This window comes from Podarcis tiliguerta (assembly GCF_965153285.1).
Source record: "Podarcis tiliguerta genome assembly, chromosome: 1".
Classification (NCBI taxonomy): Eukaryota; Metazoa; Chordata; class Lepidosauria; order Squamata; family Lacertidae; genus Podarcis; species Podarcis tiliguerta.
Window position 1 is genome coordinate 90623848 of NC_139534.1, and position 16449 is coordinate 90640296.

At 40.4% G+C, this 16449-nt stretch overlaps 1 protein-coding gene across 11 annotated transcripts in view; it reads right to left on the bottom strand.

Moving 5' to 3' along the window:
* The window catches only part of NUMB (NUMB endocytic adaptor protein), a 61164-nt gene that overhangs the window by 22197 nt on the left and 22518 nt on the right, over positions 1-16449 (bottom strand). For all 11 annotated transcript variants that reach the window (XM_083398662.1, XM_083398655.1, XM_083398658.1 and 8 more), the window contains exons 2-3: positions 4733-4875; positions 1346-1420 (exon numbers count right to left, since the gene is read on the bottom strand). In XM_083398662.1, the coding sequence (XP_083254788.1) occupies positions 1346-1420; positions 4733-4858 (201 nt within the window). In that variant the 5' untranslated portion in view covers positions 4859-4875. The remainder of the gene's footprint in view (positions 1-1345; positions 1421-4732; positions 4876-16449) is intronic.

Consider the following 16449-nt stretch of genomic DNA (forward strand, 5'->3'; position numbering starts at 1 on the left):
GTATTTAGTTGTACCAGACACTCATCTAACTAATTTGACAATGTGCTTGCCCCCCCCCCCCAAAAAAATATGGAGAGCATCATTTATACTAACAAGTCTGAGACTTCTTCCTGCCCTGAAATGCTCTGTGGAGTATAGCATTCACATCTTACAAAATGTTCAAGACTAAGAACAATGAGAAATTGAGGATGGCATCTAATCAGATCACTGGAGTTCATTCAAAAGCTCAAAGCCAATTTTTTCATCCTCTTGTCTGTGACTGAGAGAAGGAAACAACAGGTTTGAGTCTGAAATCACTATATTCACATGCAAGAGGACCTTTTAAAAATCTTTTTAGCATTTTGTAGTAGGCTTAAGATTTATTGATGCAGTCAATGAAGAACACAAAAACAACTTAAAAAATGTAATCAGTGGGTGTCAAAAGTCAGCTACTCCATTTAAAACAGGGATGCAGAACAGAATTTAGCCAGTGGGCCGGAACCCTGCCAAGCCAGGTTCAGGTAGGCGGACCCAATCTCCTGTCAATCACTTGATGTCACAATGATACCAGGCGATCCTTTTTGCCTTTGCAAAGCATGCAAAAGGCTTTCTAAGCCATGACAATCAGCTATTAATCAGGGCTTAGAAAGCACAGTGTTTGGGGGTGCCTGCAAAGTCCCTTTCACCCAACTCCCCCCCCCTTTACCTGCTCCACTTCTGATGGTGTATGCATCAGGTATAGGGCAGGCGGACATGGCTTGGCTGGAGTATAAAGAGGCCCCTAGGCCGGAGTTTCCCCACCCCTAATTTAGAAGATCTTATATGGCATGTTTTTCTTCTTAGTGAGGAATCTGATCACTACAAATATTCAAGAGAGGTTTTTCCAGTTCTCCCCCATCTTCAGTCATGAATGGAAGCAGGTATCAGGAGGAGTAAACACTCCTTACAGCTAGTATCAGTTAACCATCTGGACACCTAAGTACAGCAGTAAAGTGAATGCCTCTAAGCACATACATGCTATGGCAGTCCCAGTCCATATAGCACTGAGAATAACTATCCAAAAAGCTAACCAGCTTAATATAAAGATAGCGGCATTTGTTTGAAGAACAAATAGCACACTTCCGAGAGAGGTCTCCTTAAAAAAAAAACACAGCAATAAGCCTAAGTCCTTCAGAACTGTTTTAAGAACACAGAGTAGCTACTTTGACCAGGACAGAGCAATGGTTTTAGTTCTTCCAATTTGTACTGGTATGCCTCTGCAATCATAAGCTCTGCTTTAAGGCAGCTATTTAAATTCCCCTACAAAAACCTCTGTAAATGGAAAACAATTGCATACTTAAAATAATATTTTAATAAGTATACATACAGCTTTCAGTCTCTTCACAGCATCTTCACATATATGCATTCCTCTTGATTCATCTACTTCCACATGTCCCAGATACTGAAAGGGAGAGTGGAGGGGAAAAGCACCGATTAGAATAATTGGACTAAACCAGCACTTTGTAGTTGTATTTATCTTCGTGTATCAGCCGGATTAAGTAGTCCAGTATTTTCACACATACTATACACCCTCAACATAATTCAGACAAAATATAAGTCTATGGACAAAACTATGACTCAGAACACAGCCATGTGATTTTTAAACAGGCCACATAGCAGATAGGATTGTGAGAAGGATTTAAAATATCTTTATATCACCAGGCACAGCCACTGTCCTCGGACCAATGAAATCTTGCCATTTTATCACCCTTCCACCCAAGTCCATAAATAGTAAACCTTCCAAGTGCTGTCTTGAGACATGGTTAAGACAGTCTTTCCTTACAACAAATGATTTTGTGGTTTCCATTAATCCTAGAATTTATAATACTGAAGAATCTTCTCTGGGTGATCAGTCTAATTCTACTTGTAATGATGTACTATATCATAGATAAAACTAATATAATGTCAACTGCTGACATGCCATTTATTTAAACAAGGCTCTAGAATCAGCTCCTAATTTTTAAGAGGCTGTTATGGATGGGGCTAATACGCAGGAGCATGACTGCTGCAGTGTTATACAAAACGACTTTGTATGTCCAGCCAGTCTTCATTCTGAAAAGGGGATGTTATATTTCATCAAGGAACTACAGTATGCAAACTATTATACATTCCCAATGACCATAGCATTGTTACTAATTATATAGGCTTAATCTAAATACTTTGCCTGGCAATTTACCTCATGCAAATAGGCAAGAAAAAAGGTGTCAAGATTAAATAAAGTTGATTTATTCTAAAGGCCCTATTTGTTGGCCCATTTCTAATAGGAATGAAATCTTAAGTTCCTAATTGCACAGAGCGTTACAGAAATTATTTAAGTTCTTACACCTATTTCATAAGCTTGAGAAAGCCCAACTCTTCCCCATCCCACGCCAATAAAAATGAGGCAGAGAGAAGATATGCAATTCTAAGCAATTATTGGTACTAGTGGAATAAATTTCAATTCAGCAGTACCTAGTTCAGCAAAGTTCATATGTTCAAGTCCATTCAAATGCAAGTAGGATAGGTCTCCATGTTATGGCTACCATTCTGTTACAGAACAGTGGCATTTAGAACTGGACTGGTAGCTTGAACACCTCATGTGCTTATAACGTCAAGAATGAAGAGTTCTACACTGTAGTTTGTAGGATCAAATAGAAAGATTCGCAAGCAGCAGCCACAGAACCAAAAGTGATCCTCATTGAGGGACGGGGGAAATTGTCCCATCCTCCCAATGCCATGCCACAAACACAGCTATTTAGTAGTATGATTTTGTCCACCACTCTTAGAATACGTTCAAGGTTCCAACCCTCAAAGAGGGCAGCAAAGCATCTACAAATTGTAGATTGACTTGTATGCAAGACTGTACTATCATCCATATTTCTTTGAAAAAGTGAAGAAAGCCAAACCAAATCCATTTTTTCTGCAATTTGGGGGTCTTCACAAATGCCCATTAACTTGTGCTTCTTTCCAATTTCTTCTATTCAGCAAGACTTCCACTGTTGTTTTTAAAAAGCAAAAAAATCAGGTATCTTCTTGCTATATAAAGCTTCTCGGTACTCTATAAAACCATGCTCTTATATTTCTGGTCAGGTATGGGTGTGTGATATTCAGTTGGAGGTACACATTCTGACACTGGAAAATGCATCTTACGTCTCCTCATTTACTTACCTATTTAATGTTCCAGTGAGGTTTATAAACACAATGACAAATAAATGACATTGGTGGAAATAGAGTCTTCTTAATAATAAATAAATAAATAAATAAATAAATAATACCATTTGCTGCAAGTCAGAAGATTAACATTTACTTTACCACTCCAGAATGCTTATCTCACACCAACAGTACCACAAAGGCAGTACTGCAAAGGTCAAACATCAAGCCAGCTGAAACTGTACTAAACACAGATGAAAAAGTAAGCATTCTACTTACTGGAAAGAGTTTAATTTCTATAAATGCAGCTCTACTTCTATAAATGCAGCCCTACTTTAATGGAGTAGGAAAGGCAAATACAAAAGAAAACCACCTCTACTACAAAACAAGTGTAAGAAAATAGAATTTAGGGGGAAATAAGACTGTACTATTATTAGCCTGGATAACTGATAAAAACACTTTTCTACTGAATATCTGCTTTGTAAGCAGTCAGTTTGCAACAAAAGTATCCCCATTAGATCTACAGAAATTATTTATTGCATTCCTGTGTGTATTCCATATGTGTGTGACTCCTGCAAGAAACGGAGTAAGAGCTACCTGATACAGTTGATTGCAAACACCAATGTAAGGTGGAAAGAGGTAGTTTGGGACAAAAGATATAAAAGGCATGACCGTGAGCTGTGGTAAGAATACTGTTGCACCATTGTAGAATATGGATCAGTACAAGCATCATATCAAGACATAGGCCTCTTAGCATCAGAGTTGCCTACTCTTTTCATATTCTAGCCTGTCTTAAGATCGCTTGCAATAGTTCCCTTATTTCATATCCACTTAAACAGATTCAAAAAGCACAATGCTATTTTCTTTCTTTAATCTGCTACCTCCTCTGTTGAAGCAACTCAAGGACACACAATACAGATTTATGAGAACCATTAAAACAGCCATTCCTATTTGCTAAAGAGTGCTTAACACTACTAAGCAGCATGAAAAAATTAGTTATCCACTAAAGGGTGAGACTTGCTGTGAGAAACAGAGAACAATAATTTTTAACACTGTTCCAAAAGTGTAAATCACACCCTTGCCTTAGCTAGCAACTTTCCATAATGAACTTTTTAAAAAAATAATCTGACTAGCATGGAAGACATTTGGAAAAAAATTATGGCTGCATGATGTCATGTTTAACTACTTTGATCAATCAGCGAATACCCTTTTGATTAAAAGGTTCTCCAATTAACCTTTAAAGAGACATTACCCCTTCCCTATATAACAAATGCATTTAAGATGCCTATTGTATAATTTAATAACAAAATATGCTTATTCTTCGGACAATAGCTTTATACATGTGCTAATGTATGCCAATTTAAACAAGCAAAACTTGTAAAAATTTTCCTTTAACCAACATTTCTTTATTCAGCCCCAGCGATATTTTACATACGGGAAGAACTATGAAGAAAATGTGTGCATAGACAAGAAACAGGATTTGTACAAATACAAACATTCTTCCACGTAACTATTGTTAGCATGATCCAAACACAAACAGGATTTCGAAGTTTGCTGCAGTTCTTAAAAGAGTAAATATATTTACCTTAACAGGAAAGCTGCATTTGCCAGTCCGAACCCCTTCTTCATCTGTCTGCCACTGATGTGGCCTGCTTGCTTCAGGGACATAGACATCTTTCTTTCTTCTGAAGCTCTGTCGTAATTTATTCATTGCTCAGTTCTTGTGCCCTACAAAAAAGGACATGGTTTAAATGAAAATTGAACTCGGATCTCAATATAAATAATGAACCAATCTACTGTATTTCTCCAACATGGTAAAAGGTTTGCTCAGGCAGTCCTTTAATATTACACTAACATGGGGAAGGCTTTTCCTTGGGTTCATCCCTTGGTGCATCCCATGGTGCTTATATAACCTTGGAAGGCTCACAAGCACATGCACAGAGGCCAATTGCATGTCTCTTTTCCATAGAATCAGCAGCCCAGGATGCTGACCTTGTATATAATTGGATGAACCCATAGAAATGTGCTCCTTTCATGTCAGTGCAGTAGTTAAGAGGATACCTTGGGGGAAGCGCGAAGGAAAGCATTGTGGCATGTGCTTCAGGACCAGCTTAAGTGGCTATGATCAAATTGTCTATTGTTTCACATATTCAAGTTATTACTGATCCATTTTCCACTTCCATTTTCATCTCCTGACACAAGATGATGCCCCTTCCATAAGCACGTAGGTTTTCTGCCATTCCTGTTCATGAGAAAGGCTTACATTTCCTAAAGCCTCCAATACTGTATTGCAAATTATTTCTAAAATGCTATTCAAGCCTCATACTTAAGTCTTTGCCTTATACAACACAAGATCTATTATGCCTCTGTGGAGATCACCCACACATGTTCAGACACCACAGAATACCCTTGGCATTATAGTGATGCCCATACAGTTCTGTACATTCAAAGTCACTATTTCCCACAAAAGAAAGCATGGACCAACATAACACCAAAATATGAAGCTTGACAGAGGTCACCACTGTGAATAGCTTCCTACCTGACCTGCTAGACTCCTTAATGAATTAAGCAACAAACATTATAGCTAATGAAATTTATATTTTGACAATCTATGAAAATTAGTATTTACCTCAGTACTTCGGCTACTTTATATTAGAATGCATTTATAGCTATTACCCTTTACCTAGCCATTCAGCCCATGTTAATTTTTTAAACCAAAAGATTTATGGATGCAATTGATAACCCTTTTGGGTTATGTAACATTACTGAAGGACTAAGGTGAACATAAACCCAATATGAATTTCAAAACAACCTGTCACTGACTTTTTCAGAAGGTACATTTACCTTCTAGCAAGCCAGTAAGTTACTCTTCAGTATCCCAGCAATGTCAAGTATTGAAAGCAGTCTGCCAGCATCCTGGGTATGCTGGTGTTACTAAGGCTGCTTGCCAAAGCAAACACTTCCACCCACGTATGAATTCCTAGTTATTACCTGAGGTGCCTTTCATGATCGGATGACAGGAAGTTCACAGCACAGGAAGCAACTTTGGTACACAGTTTGATAGTGTCTGAACCCCAGAAGTGAAAACCTATCTTATTATTAAAAGATGCAGGCTGGCCCCTGAAAGTGCTTTCATAACCATAGCTCTGCAGCCATTGCAATCCAAACCAATAAAGCTAAAATATAATTGGCAGCAAATGATCATTAATTGTACAGTAAATGATAGGATACCCTCTCAGTTACTATAACAATTGCATCATGTATGGACTAGAAGCCAAGCTATTACAAGTGATTGCTATGAAGAGTATCTTAAGAGCACATATGTTTGAACCTATCTGTTTTAACAACATGCTGGTAAACAACTTAATAAACAGAATCCCCCCCAAGCCTAACATTTTAGCAGAATATGTTAAACATGTCAAGGCATAATGAATTCATCTGTTGAGTTCAAGTATATTCCAAGGTGAACAAACTCTGAAGCAAATTTATCAAATGGCACCTGGTCAAAGCTGCCGAAAGACTGCTTGTTGCTCAGAGACCAGACTGTTTCATTGAAAGCTATTAACATAGCTGCTGAACTGCTCAGACTGAAGCCTTCAGAGAAGGAAGATGAACGGGCAGTTTTTCCACTGGCTTCTAATTCATCAGTAGGCACATGTTGTGTCATGCCTTGTTATCCGAGATGAATGGATACACCCCAGATAACTTCCATAGCGAAAATACAGTATATGCAAATACAGAACTGCCTAGCATATACTAAATGGTTTCTCTCCACCCACAATGGCTGCGTCTGCATAGAATGCTAAACCATGGTTTGTTTCAACTGTGGCATGTTCAAATCACAAGACATCTAACAGACAATCAGACAAGGCACTGCTTGTTTCTTCCAAGCTTATTTTGTTGTCCAGCGGTTCTTTCTTCATGATTTTTATCTTGCTGAACATCTGGGGTGGAATAGCCAAACAAGCAACACTGTGGCTGAACAAATCATGGTTTAGTGATATGTGCGCATCAGGCCTGAATCAGTACATCACCCAGCTTCAGAAGACAGTGCATATATTATGACTTCTGCAGTCAGCATGAAATGCCTGGTGTCCAAAAGATACTATTACTGAGGATGGGAGGAACAATTATGTGCTGCTGGTAGGGGCTGGGATTTGACAGAGGTTTCCCTTTGCTGCTGCAAAAAGACCCTGCTGCACCCAAAATTGCAGGCTGTTGTGAAACTTCCATTGGCATTTTGGGGATGAGCAGAGCCAGCTATGGATCCACTGGATCTGAAACCAGTCCATCTTCCTTAGAGCTACCCAATATGGGCCACTCTGCTGCACCAGTCCAAGAGGAAAATTAACTCTGCACCTGCACACAGTTAAGATTACTCAGTTAGTGAATCACAAGGTAAAGGAAGCTTCTTAATTGTGGGATTCAACATGCCCTTGCCACTCATGTGTGTTGCATGGACAGAACTATAAATGAGGCAGTGTCAGCACAAAGGACACTGTTAGAACCAGGACCTTGTAAGAATATCTGAGGTTATTACCAACACAGTACAGTTGTGCAATATTTAACATTTGAACTGAGAAGTTTGGATATCCACTGGTCACAGCCTTCAACAGCAGGGACACAGAGAGCTCATCAATAAGCTTTAAAGCTTAAAAAAGTGAACTGGCAGGTAACGGGAGGATTATAGCAAATGGATTTGATAAAAATGGATTTCACCTGTCTCTGCAACCTGGCTTTTCAGATAGAGGTGTCAAGGCTATGAATGATGCGAACTATTGGAGTTTGAAGTGCAGTGAACTATCCTTCCATAACACAAGAACAGCTGATCTATTACCACCACAATCTTGTTGAATAGGATTTGAGAGCTTGACCAAGTTAAATTCTCAGTCACAACTAGACATGTAAGAACTGAAACTATCAGAGCAAGATCACAAACAAAGGAAATATAGAAGCAGCACATATATTTTTCCAAGTTCTCTCACTATAAGAAGCTGAAATTCTCCTGTTACTTAGGAGTACTGATGCTAAGTTTGTGAACAGCTAGATAGAATACTCCCTCCTCTGGAATACCATCAGCCTCTTTTCACCTTATTCCTCTCTCACTTTAATAAAAATGCATATCTGCATAGTCCATCCAGCAAAATGCAACAATTTAAGACACATCTCATGTAACTCCAGAGCAGCTTCTTCAAATTATGTTGTAACTATTCCCTTAACTCCAGAACAAGAAAACATTATGTACTGTAACAGAAACCAAAGATTATGGATTTCAACCAACTTTGATTTACTTTTAATCATAACTACTCTTAAGTATTCTACAACTTTTCCTTTATCTGCACTTCTAAAAATGCACACCACATCCCCTTCACTAGCAGAACATCGGTCTTCCTCTCAAGTAATACTAGTGCTGCCAAACTACTTTCAAAACCGATTACCATTCGTTGTCCAAATAATTAGGAAAGGAGTAAAATGGCAGACTAGCCCAGGACATATGATTTAATAGTTACAAAAAAGATCAAATTTTTAACTTGGACTCAGTGACTCTCAGCAGGCAGGAGGAAAGAATGGACAACTAAACCTAGTCTAAGGAAACTTACAGCTGTACGATATCCTTCACAACTTCAGAGCAGACACACAGAGAGGAGTCCAATTCCATTATTTCACCAGCCTCTCCACCCCAACCCCTTTATAGTTATTTCAGCCTCAGAGACACTTCTTGAATGTGCACACAAAAATGGTTTAAATGAATTAAGGGGTTATTCCAGGGCAACAGATGGTTTGCTACAAGCTCCAGATTTTACAAAGGAAAACAAAACTTTTAATTGCTTTTTGTCTTCGTTTTCTTCAGGCTTACAAGCCTAACTTGATCCCCTTTCCACCCACAAGTTGTAGCAAAACTTTCACATCTTTACATCAAGTAGCTTTTTTAAAAAGCTATTCATTTTTGGCCCAAGCTATATATGATAAAAATCTGTTACTCTTCAGTCTGCCAGGTTTTACAGAAAGCTCTTCTATGGCACACGCTTTTATTTAGCATTTTATGCATCTTCTGTAAGAAACATAATAGCATAAAAGTTCTTTTAAAAAACTGTAGTAACAATACAACCCTATTCTTCCTTATCATTACAGGTTGAGAGGATCCAAGAGTCAATACTGATTGCTGCAGTTTGATGGCACACATTTTTGAAGTTTTAGAGACTTAAACATAAAGGCATGCTCAGTTTTGAATTCTAAAGAAGAAAAAGCTGTAGTAGTGCCAATAACTTAAAGACTGTGTATTTTAGAACCACACCCTGAGTTCTACTGCTTGCCAAAGCCAAACAGCTGCATGCTGTTAAGAACTTAACAGGAACAATACATGTAAGAACTCAATTGCTTTTACCACTAGTTACTAGACATTCCCTCTGCTTTAGGTTATCAACATACCATGCAACTTTTGCTCAGAAACATTTTAACAGGATCATGCCCGCAACTTGCGCAAGGGTTACGTTCTGGGGAGCGTGCTAAAGCCAAAATTGTGTATAGCCAAAACACAACAGCAAACCTTTTAAGCAGGGGTCTGGTCCACTGCCCCTCAGACCTTGTGGGGGGCCGGACTATGTTTTGAAAAAACAACAACGAACGAATTCCTATGCCCCACAAATAACCCAGAGATGCATTTTAAATAAAATAACACATTCCACTCATGTAAAAACACAAGGCAGGCCCCACAAATCACCCAGAGATGCATTTTAAATAAAAGCACACATTCTACTCATGTAAAAACACGCTGATTCCTGGACCGTCCACCGGCCGGATTTAGAAGGCAATTGGGCCAGATCTGGCCCCCGGGCCTTAGTTTGCCTACCCTTGCACAATAGGTTCAACAGCTGACGGGACTGCCAAAAACTTTGTTCCCCAGACAACTGCCCCTTTTATTTTTTTTTACAATTTCTGAGTGTGTAAAGCTAAATGTGCAGAAGTTAAATGTGTGTAAGTTGCAGGTTTATTGCACAGCCAAAGTCAACAGAAGGGTTTGGACAGGGGTAACTGGTGCCTCCAGGGAGTCAGAATAGTGCAATTCCTGCTCCCTCTACCAAGCCACTCCCATTGCACCTTCTTCCATCAGCTCTATACACTTCAAGCTTCTCCTACCAGTTCCACTCAAACTCTGCCCTCACAAACCCCTCCTGTCAGCCACAGAAGGTAAATGGAAGGCAGCTGGGCAGAAGTATTTATCCTTAGAGTTCGTTTCATTTCATTATGAAATGAAAAATAGTATTGCATAAATCTGCCATTATGAACTTGCTTCTGGAGAGAATGCTCGGCTCACCTAATGAATATGCAGGTTCTCATATGGTATGGAGCTGTGGATTCTGCTCCCTATAGCCCACTATCAAGCCACAAGCAGCAAGCCAAGAACAAACGCTGACTATCGCTTGTGATTTGTTAGGCGGGAAACACACCACAAGTCCATGTTCAGATGGCATGAAAAACAGCCCTGCGCAAAAGAGCATTATTCACAGTACACAGTCCGTCCAGGCATATAGCAAGAGCGTCTGTTCCAAATGAAATGGGTGCAACATATACAAAACTGCAGGTTTAAGGTCTATTTCAGCTTAGCTAACTATTTTTAGCATGAATTGTGGCTTTGATTTCTTTAGTCTGCCATGTGTTTCCATTAACCTTTAAAATCAGATACAAACTCAAAAATTGTATCTGGGTGTTCTAAAGTGTATGCTGACCCTTAAACCATGACTTTACTATGAAAGCCTCTGCCACAAAAAAGATCTTAAAATGCATTTCACTACCACATGAGTTTCAAACTTTCCCAAGTGAATAAAACTGGAACTGGAGCTTTAGAATACTGCTTCTCACAGTGGAATTTTTATAAGTAAAAGCAAGAGAAAAAAAGTTGTACGTGAGAGATTCATCAGTTTTAAAAACAGAAGTGGTAAAATCAAATCATTCCATTAGAACAAGTGTTCAGTCCTCGCAGAAGTTTTATCTTTATATATTCAAGGTACAAAGGCCAATCATATTTATCCAGGAGAAACGGATCTGGAGCAGTGTGTGTGGTTGGTGTAAAGTTTTACCTGTCCTTTGAATACATGTTTTTATCTGCTGCAGGCAGCTTGGTAAGTAAGTACAAAGTTCTTTTGTGGACTGGTAATCGTTAGCAAGAGGGACGGGGGTGGCGCTGTGGGTAAAACCTCAGTGCCTAGGACTTGCTGATCGTAAGGTCGGCGGTTCGAATCCCCACGGCGGGGTGAGCTCCCATCGTTCGGTCCCAGCTCCTGCCCACCTAGCAGTTTGAAAGCACCCCTAAGTGCAAGTAGATATATAGGTACCGCTTTATAGCGGGAAGGTAAACGGCGTTTCTGTGTGCTGCGCTGGTGCAGGCTCGCCAGAGCAGCTTTGTCACGCTGGCCACGTGACCCGGAAGTGTCTTCGGACAGCGCTGGCTCCCGGCCTCTTAAGTGAGATGAGCGCACAACCCTAGAGTCGGATACGACTGGCCCATACAGGCAGGGGTACCTTTACCTTTACCTTAATCGTTAGCAACTGATCCACCTATGGAGTATAGCTTGGACAGAGGACTTGACAACTTAAGATTCTTGGAACAATTGCTACTTGCCTCAAATCAGTGTTTGGAATTAATCAGGTGCCAGGCGCACTTTGCGACTGGCATGTGTCCAACTCTGACCAGGCAGAGATCTCTGGGTGCCAGGTTGGTGCCTGACATCTCCATCTGGCTGGCCCCTCCAGCTTCCTTGCAGGGATTTTAAAAGTTATTTAAGAGCTTTGAATGCAGAAGTCAGGATCCTAGAAAATGCTCAGCTAGTATCTATGCCATAAAGTTCAGTATCAGAACAACTGAACTCTTGGGTTTCTCAGCTAGAAGGAACCTTAGATATGATTGGATAAAAACACGTTACTGTAAAACAGCCTAAAAAGTGGAGCCCAACATTCTATTCTTAGATCTCTCTTGTAACAAGGGGACTTAAAGCCCTTAAGGGTGAGGATTACCGCTCAAGTACAGAAATCACTTCAGGGAGTTCAACAGAACCAGGAATTAGCCAACAACATGCATAAGAAGGAGGGTCACAATTGGAAAAGTGAATGGCACATGAGTATTAGGAGTAAAAAGCATCTCAAACTGTGCTTTTAAAAAAAGAGGGGGGGGGGAGGTGCTGTTACTCACCATGAAGTTGCTACAGTAAATGCCACACTGTTCACACTGGTTGGGTTTGTGTTTGCCAGTACAGTGGTACCTCTTAATTCGTTCCGGAGGTCCGTTCTTAACCTGAAACTGTTCTTAACCTGAAGCACCACTTTAGCTAATGGGACCTTTTGCTGCTGCCGCACCGCCGGAGCACAATTTCTGTTCTCATCCAGAAGCAAAGTTCGTAACCTGAAGCACTATTTCTGGGTTAGCGGAGTCTGTAACCTGAACCGTATGTAACCTGAACCGTATGTAACCTGAGGTACCACTGTACTGTGTACCCTTGAGTACCTCAGAAAAAAAGCACTCATCTCAGACATGTGTACTAAGAAACACTTCAATCATCCCTTCAGCCAAAAGGTTGGAACTAATCCTTTTCTAGCTTATTGATGCAATATCAGTAATGAACAAGCAGCAGAACTTCATAACCTCATATGGTAGGAGGTTGCCTACCTTATATATATTGACCATTGGTTCTGGCTATGTACTTGGTGCAGCACCACGGTGATGTTTCAAAGGCAGTTGTATAGGCAGTCACTGCAGAATACAGTCAACTTTGCATCTTTATGCCATCAGCCACTCCACCACATAATGCAGAAAGCTGTCTGTGGACAAACACTGGCTCCCTTGGCCTGAAACAAGGTTAGCGTCACATCCCATGGTCAGGTTTGACTGAACTGTCCAGGGGTCCTTTACCTTTTACCACTCAATTCCTATCAGACTTCTGGACTGTTCTGACAAATGGTCTTGTGCCTGGCATTTGACTAGTGTGACACAGGGGGTCTTAGGCATGAGATTTAAGTCAGTCGGAATGATCATTTTGGAAGAGTTTTGAGGCACATCCCAAGACTCCCTTCCTTGGAGATGGCACAGAACTTCACGTCTGCCAAGCAAACCCTGATCTGCTTCCCAATTTTACAGGCACAACTGACCACACATGTGCTGCACTGGATTACACTCAGGTAACCTGACCAATATACAGTACACCTAAAATATTAACAGGAGGAAAAACTTGACTGTATTAAACCTCTCCCCAGCAACCTTGGATACTAGGGATAGTCAGTTCTACTGATTAATCTGCAGGTTTTAGCAGGTATAACTGGCTCCATCTTAGGTTGCTGTTATTTGTTTTGCAAGTCGTTTTTGGTGTGGGGATGGGCAAATGAATCAGCTTCCTAGAAGCTGATAAGAGGAGTGCTCCAAAAATCTACCTTGCCCCTTTGAACATCTCTATGAAATTGCTAAATGGCATGATTCATAGGTCTGTTATGGGGTTATCATCATCACCCTGTCAATCAGACAATTCCATTTTTATCAAATCTACGAGTGTCAGTTTTAGTTCTTATCTCAGGTCTGATAGCTATACTTTGGCTAAAGCTGAATACAGATAAAATTCATTTTAGTCCTCAGATTGCAGTATCCAGTAGCATCTTAGAGACCAACCAAGTTTGTTCTTGGTATAAGCTTTAGTGTGCATGCACACTCCTTCAGATACACTGAAACAGAAGTCACCAGGCCCTTATATTGCAGGGGACAGTGAGGTGTATTTGATTTTTCTGCTGTCATTTGTCAATTATGCTTGCAGTCCAGGAGAGATTTTGGCTCTGCCTCTGATATTAGTTAAATGAGTGAGAGATATAGCCAACACAAGTCTTTTACTATCTGCATTCAGTCTGCTATATCTAGACAAAAGGAATCTTTACACAACATGCATCTGATTGCCTTAAAGCATTTAGAAAATTTATGCTTGGACAAAATGCAATAACTTGCCTCCTGCCTGATACAGGATAGCAGGGTCACATAACAGTACCTGCAGCAACTGCAATGTTGCTGGCTTCCAGATGCTATTCAAGATGTTTCTTTGACCTTTAAAGCTCTAAATTATCTGTCTCAGTATATTAGGAATATCTCCCTCCCATGTATCTCCTGGGATACTGGGAAGCCACCCACTTAAAAAATTATTTGTACTGCAATGTCTGTCAAAACTATGCATGATTGCGGTGAAACAAGTAATTAATATATATTTCTACTGAATATTAGGAGCCACATACTGCTCAATAACAGATAAGGCATTATAAAAGTATTCAGGAACTGCCCCTGACAACACAGTATTGACACTATATCCCTTTTTTAATGAAGAGATCAGAAAGGTCAGAAAGTCTCTGCTCGTAGGACAAACATTTCAGAAAAGAATGATTATGAAACAAGCATGCCCTCAGAAGTTAAACTAGTATTAGCTTGGAGTCAGCAAAACGAAACACTTTATAATGTCTTTGTACAGGTTCATACAGAAATGTAGTAAAACATACTACTCAACAATACAGTGGTGCCTCGCAAGACGAAAAGAATCCGTTCCGCGAGTCTTTTCGTCTTGCGGTTTTTTCGTCTTGCGAAGCAAGCCCATTGACGGAGTAGCGCTATTAGCGCTATTGACATTTTAAGGGCTAAAAACGGCTTTTTAAGGCTTGGGGGATTAGCGGTTTTGCTGCTAAAATGCTTTTAGCAGCTTAGCGATTCAGAAAAAGGGGTTTTGGAGCGGAAAAACCCCCCGAAAATTTTCGTCAATTTTCGTCTTGCGAAGCAAGCCCATAGGGAAATTCGTCTTGCGAAGCGCCTCTGCAAACGGAAAACCCTTTCGTCTTGCGGGTTTTCCGTCTTGCGAGGCATTCGTCTTGCGGGGCACCACTGTAAAAGTGTATAATGGTATAATGACAAAGTGGATTGTAAGAGGACACATGGAATGCAGGATTTACAGTAAATCTTGATTTAAAATGGGCTGCTTTACTATTTCCACCAAATTAACTCACTGCAGTATTCTCTTCCAACAGGGTTAACTGACAAATGGTTAGCCCAAGCAACTGCACTTTAGGGTGAGACTTTTGATTTATCAGACTTATCCAAACAGTGTTTGGGATATAAGCCCAAGAAAAGCTTAATTGCTAGCCTCAGTACAAAGCAATCATTCTGGTCTAAAATCTAAGCTGGAGAGGAACCTACGTCCTCCCTTTGTCCCTGCCTCCAACTCAACCACCCTTCACTGGTTCTAAGCTCTCTCTTACATTTTTGTTGCTCCAGCAGTGAAGCAAGACTACTCTCCCAGCTCTCTCCCCAAATGTCTGGCATGCTGCTAAAGAGCTGAAAGGAATGGAGAAAAGTAGACTTTTCCCACACTACTGACTCATGTCAGTAACTACATTTTGCAACACCCCAAAATTTGGACTCTTGTGGAAGAATGACTGGACCTGATCATTTTCCGGTGATATCACGGGGTGGGGGTGGGGTTGATAATCTGAAATGAGCACCAGGCAGAGATTGAAAAACAAGCTATTTTCCAAGGCTGCTCAATTTTTGAGCCTGACTGGGACAAGTTCACTCATCACTTGATGAGACTATTAAATCCAGCAAGAACTATCAATTTGGTATGTTGCATTACTGATAGCTTTTGTTATACAAGTCCTCTTAGCAATGATAGCTACTGCCAACTCGCTATTACACTTTCCCAGATATTGTGCCCAAGTTAAAATGTTTTATTCCAGAACTAACAGCAATCCAAGCTACAAGGAGCCAGCACCATGCCAGTGTAATTTACCCTAATTCCAAACTCCATTCTGCTAGATTAGTCAGCCCAAATCTGGCAGAGGGGAAACAGCTTTTAAAATACAGTTTGACATACACCACCCGCTTCTGGATTGCTAAGTCATGTGACTGAGGTGAATAGCATTTGGAGTGATGTAAGCCTCCCCTGCCCTGCCCCCAGCCCAGAAGATTCCTTTACCGGGGGAGGGGGCTTACCCCCACCTCAACCTTGGGCTCAGCCAACTTTGGCTCATCCAGTTGAGCCACAGTTGAGTCAGGATGGAGGGCTTATGTTGGCATCTCTCTAGATGAGCCATAATCAGAGCTTCAAACAGCTGAGCACCACTTGAGCCAGAGATCTGCCTATTTCAAACTCTGCTCAACACAGTGGATCTTGGGTTTGGACTGCTCCCTAGAAGTTTATACATTCACATATGATTCTTTCATAAACCTTATGTTGTCTTTATGCCTAACATTACCAAACACACCAGGATCAGACATGAGATGCCCCCCTATAA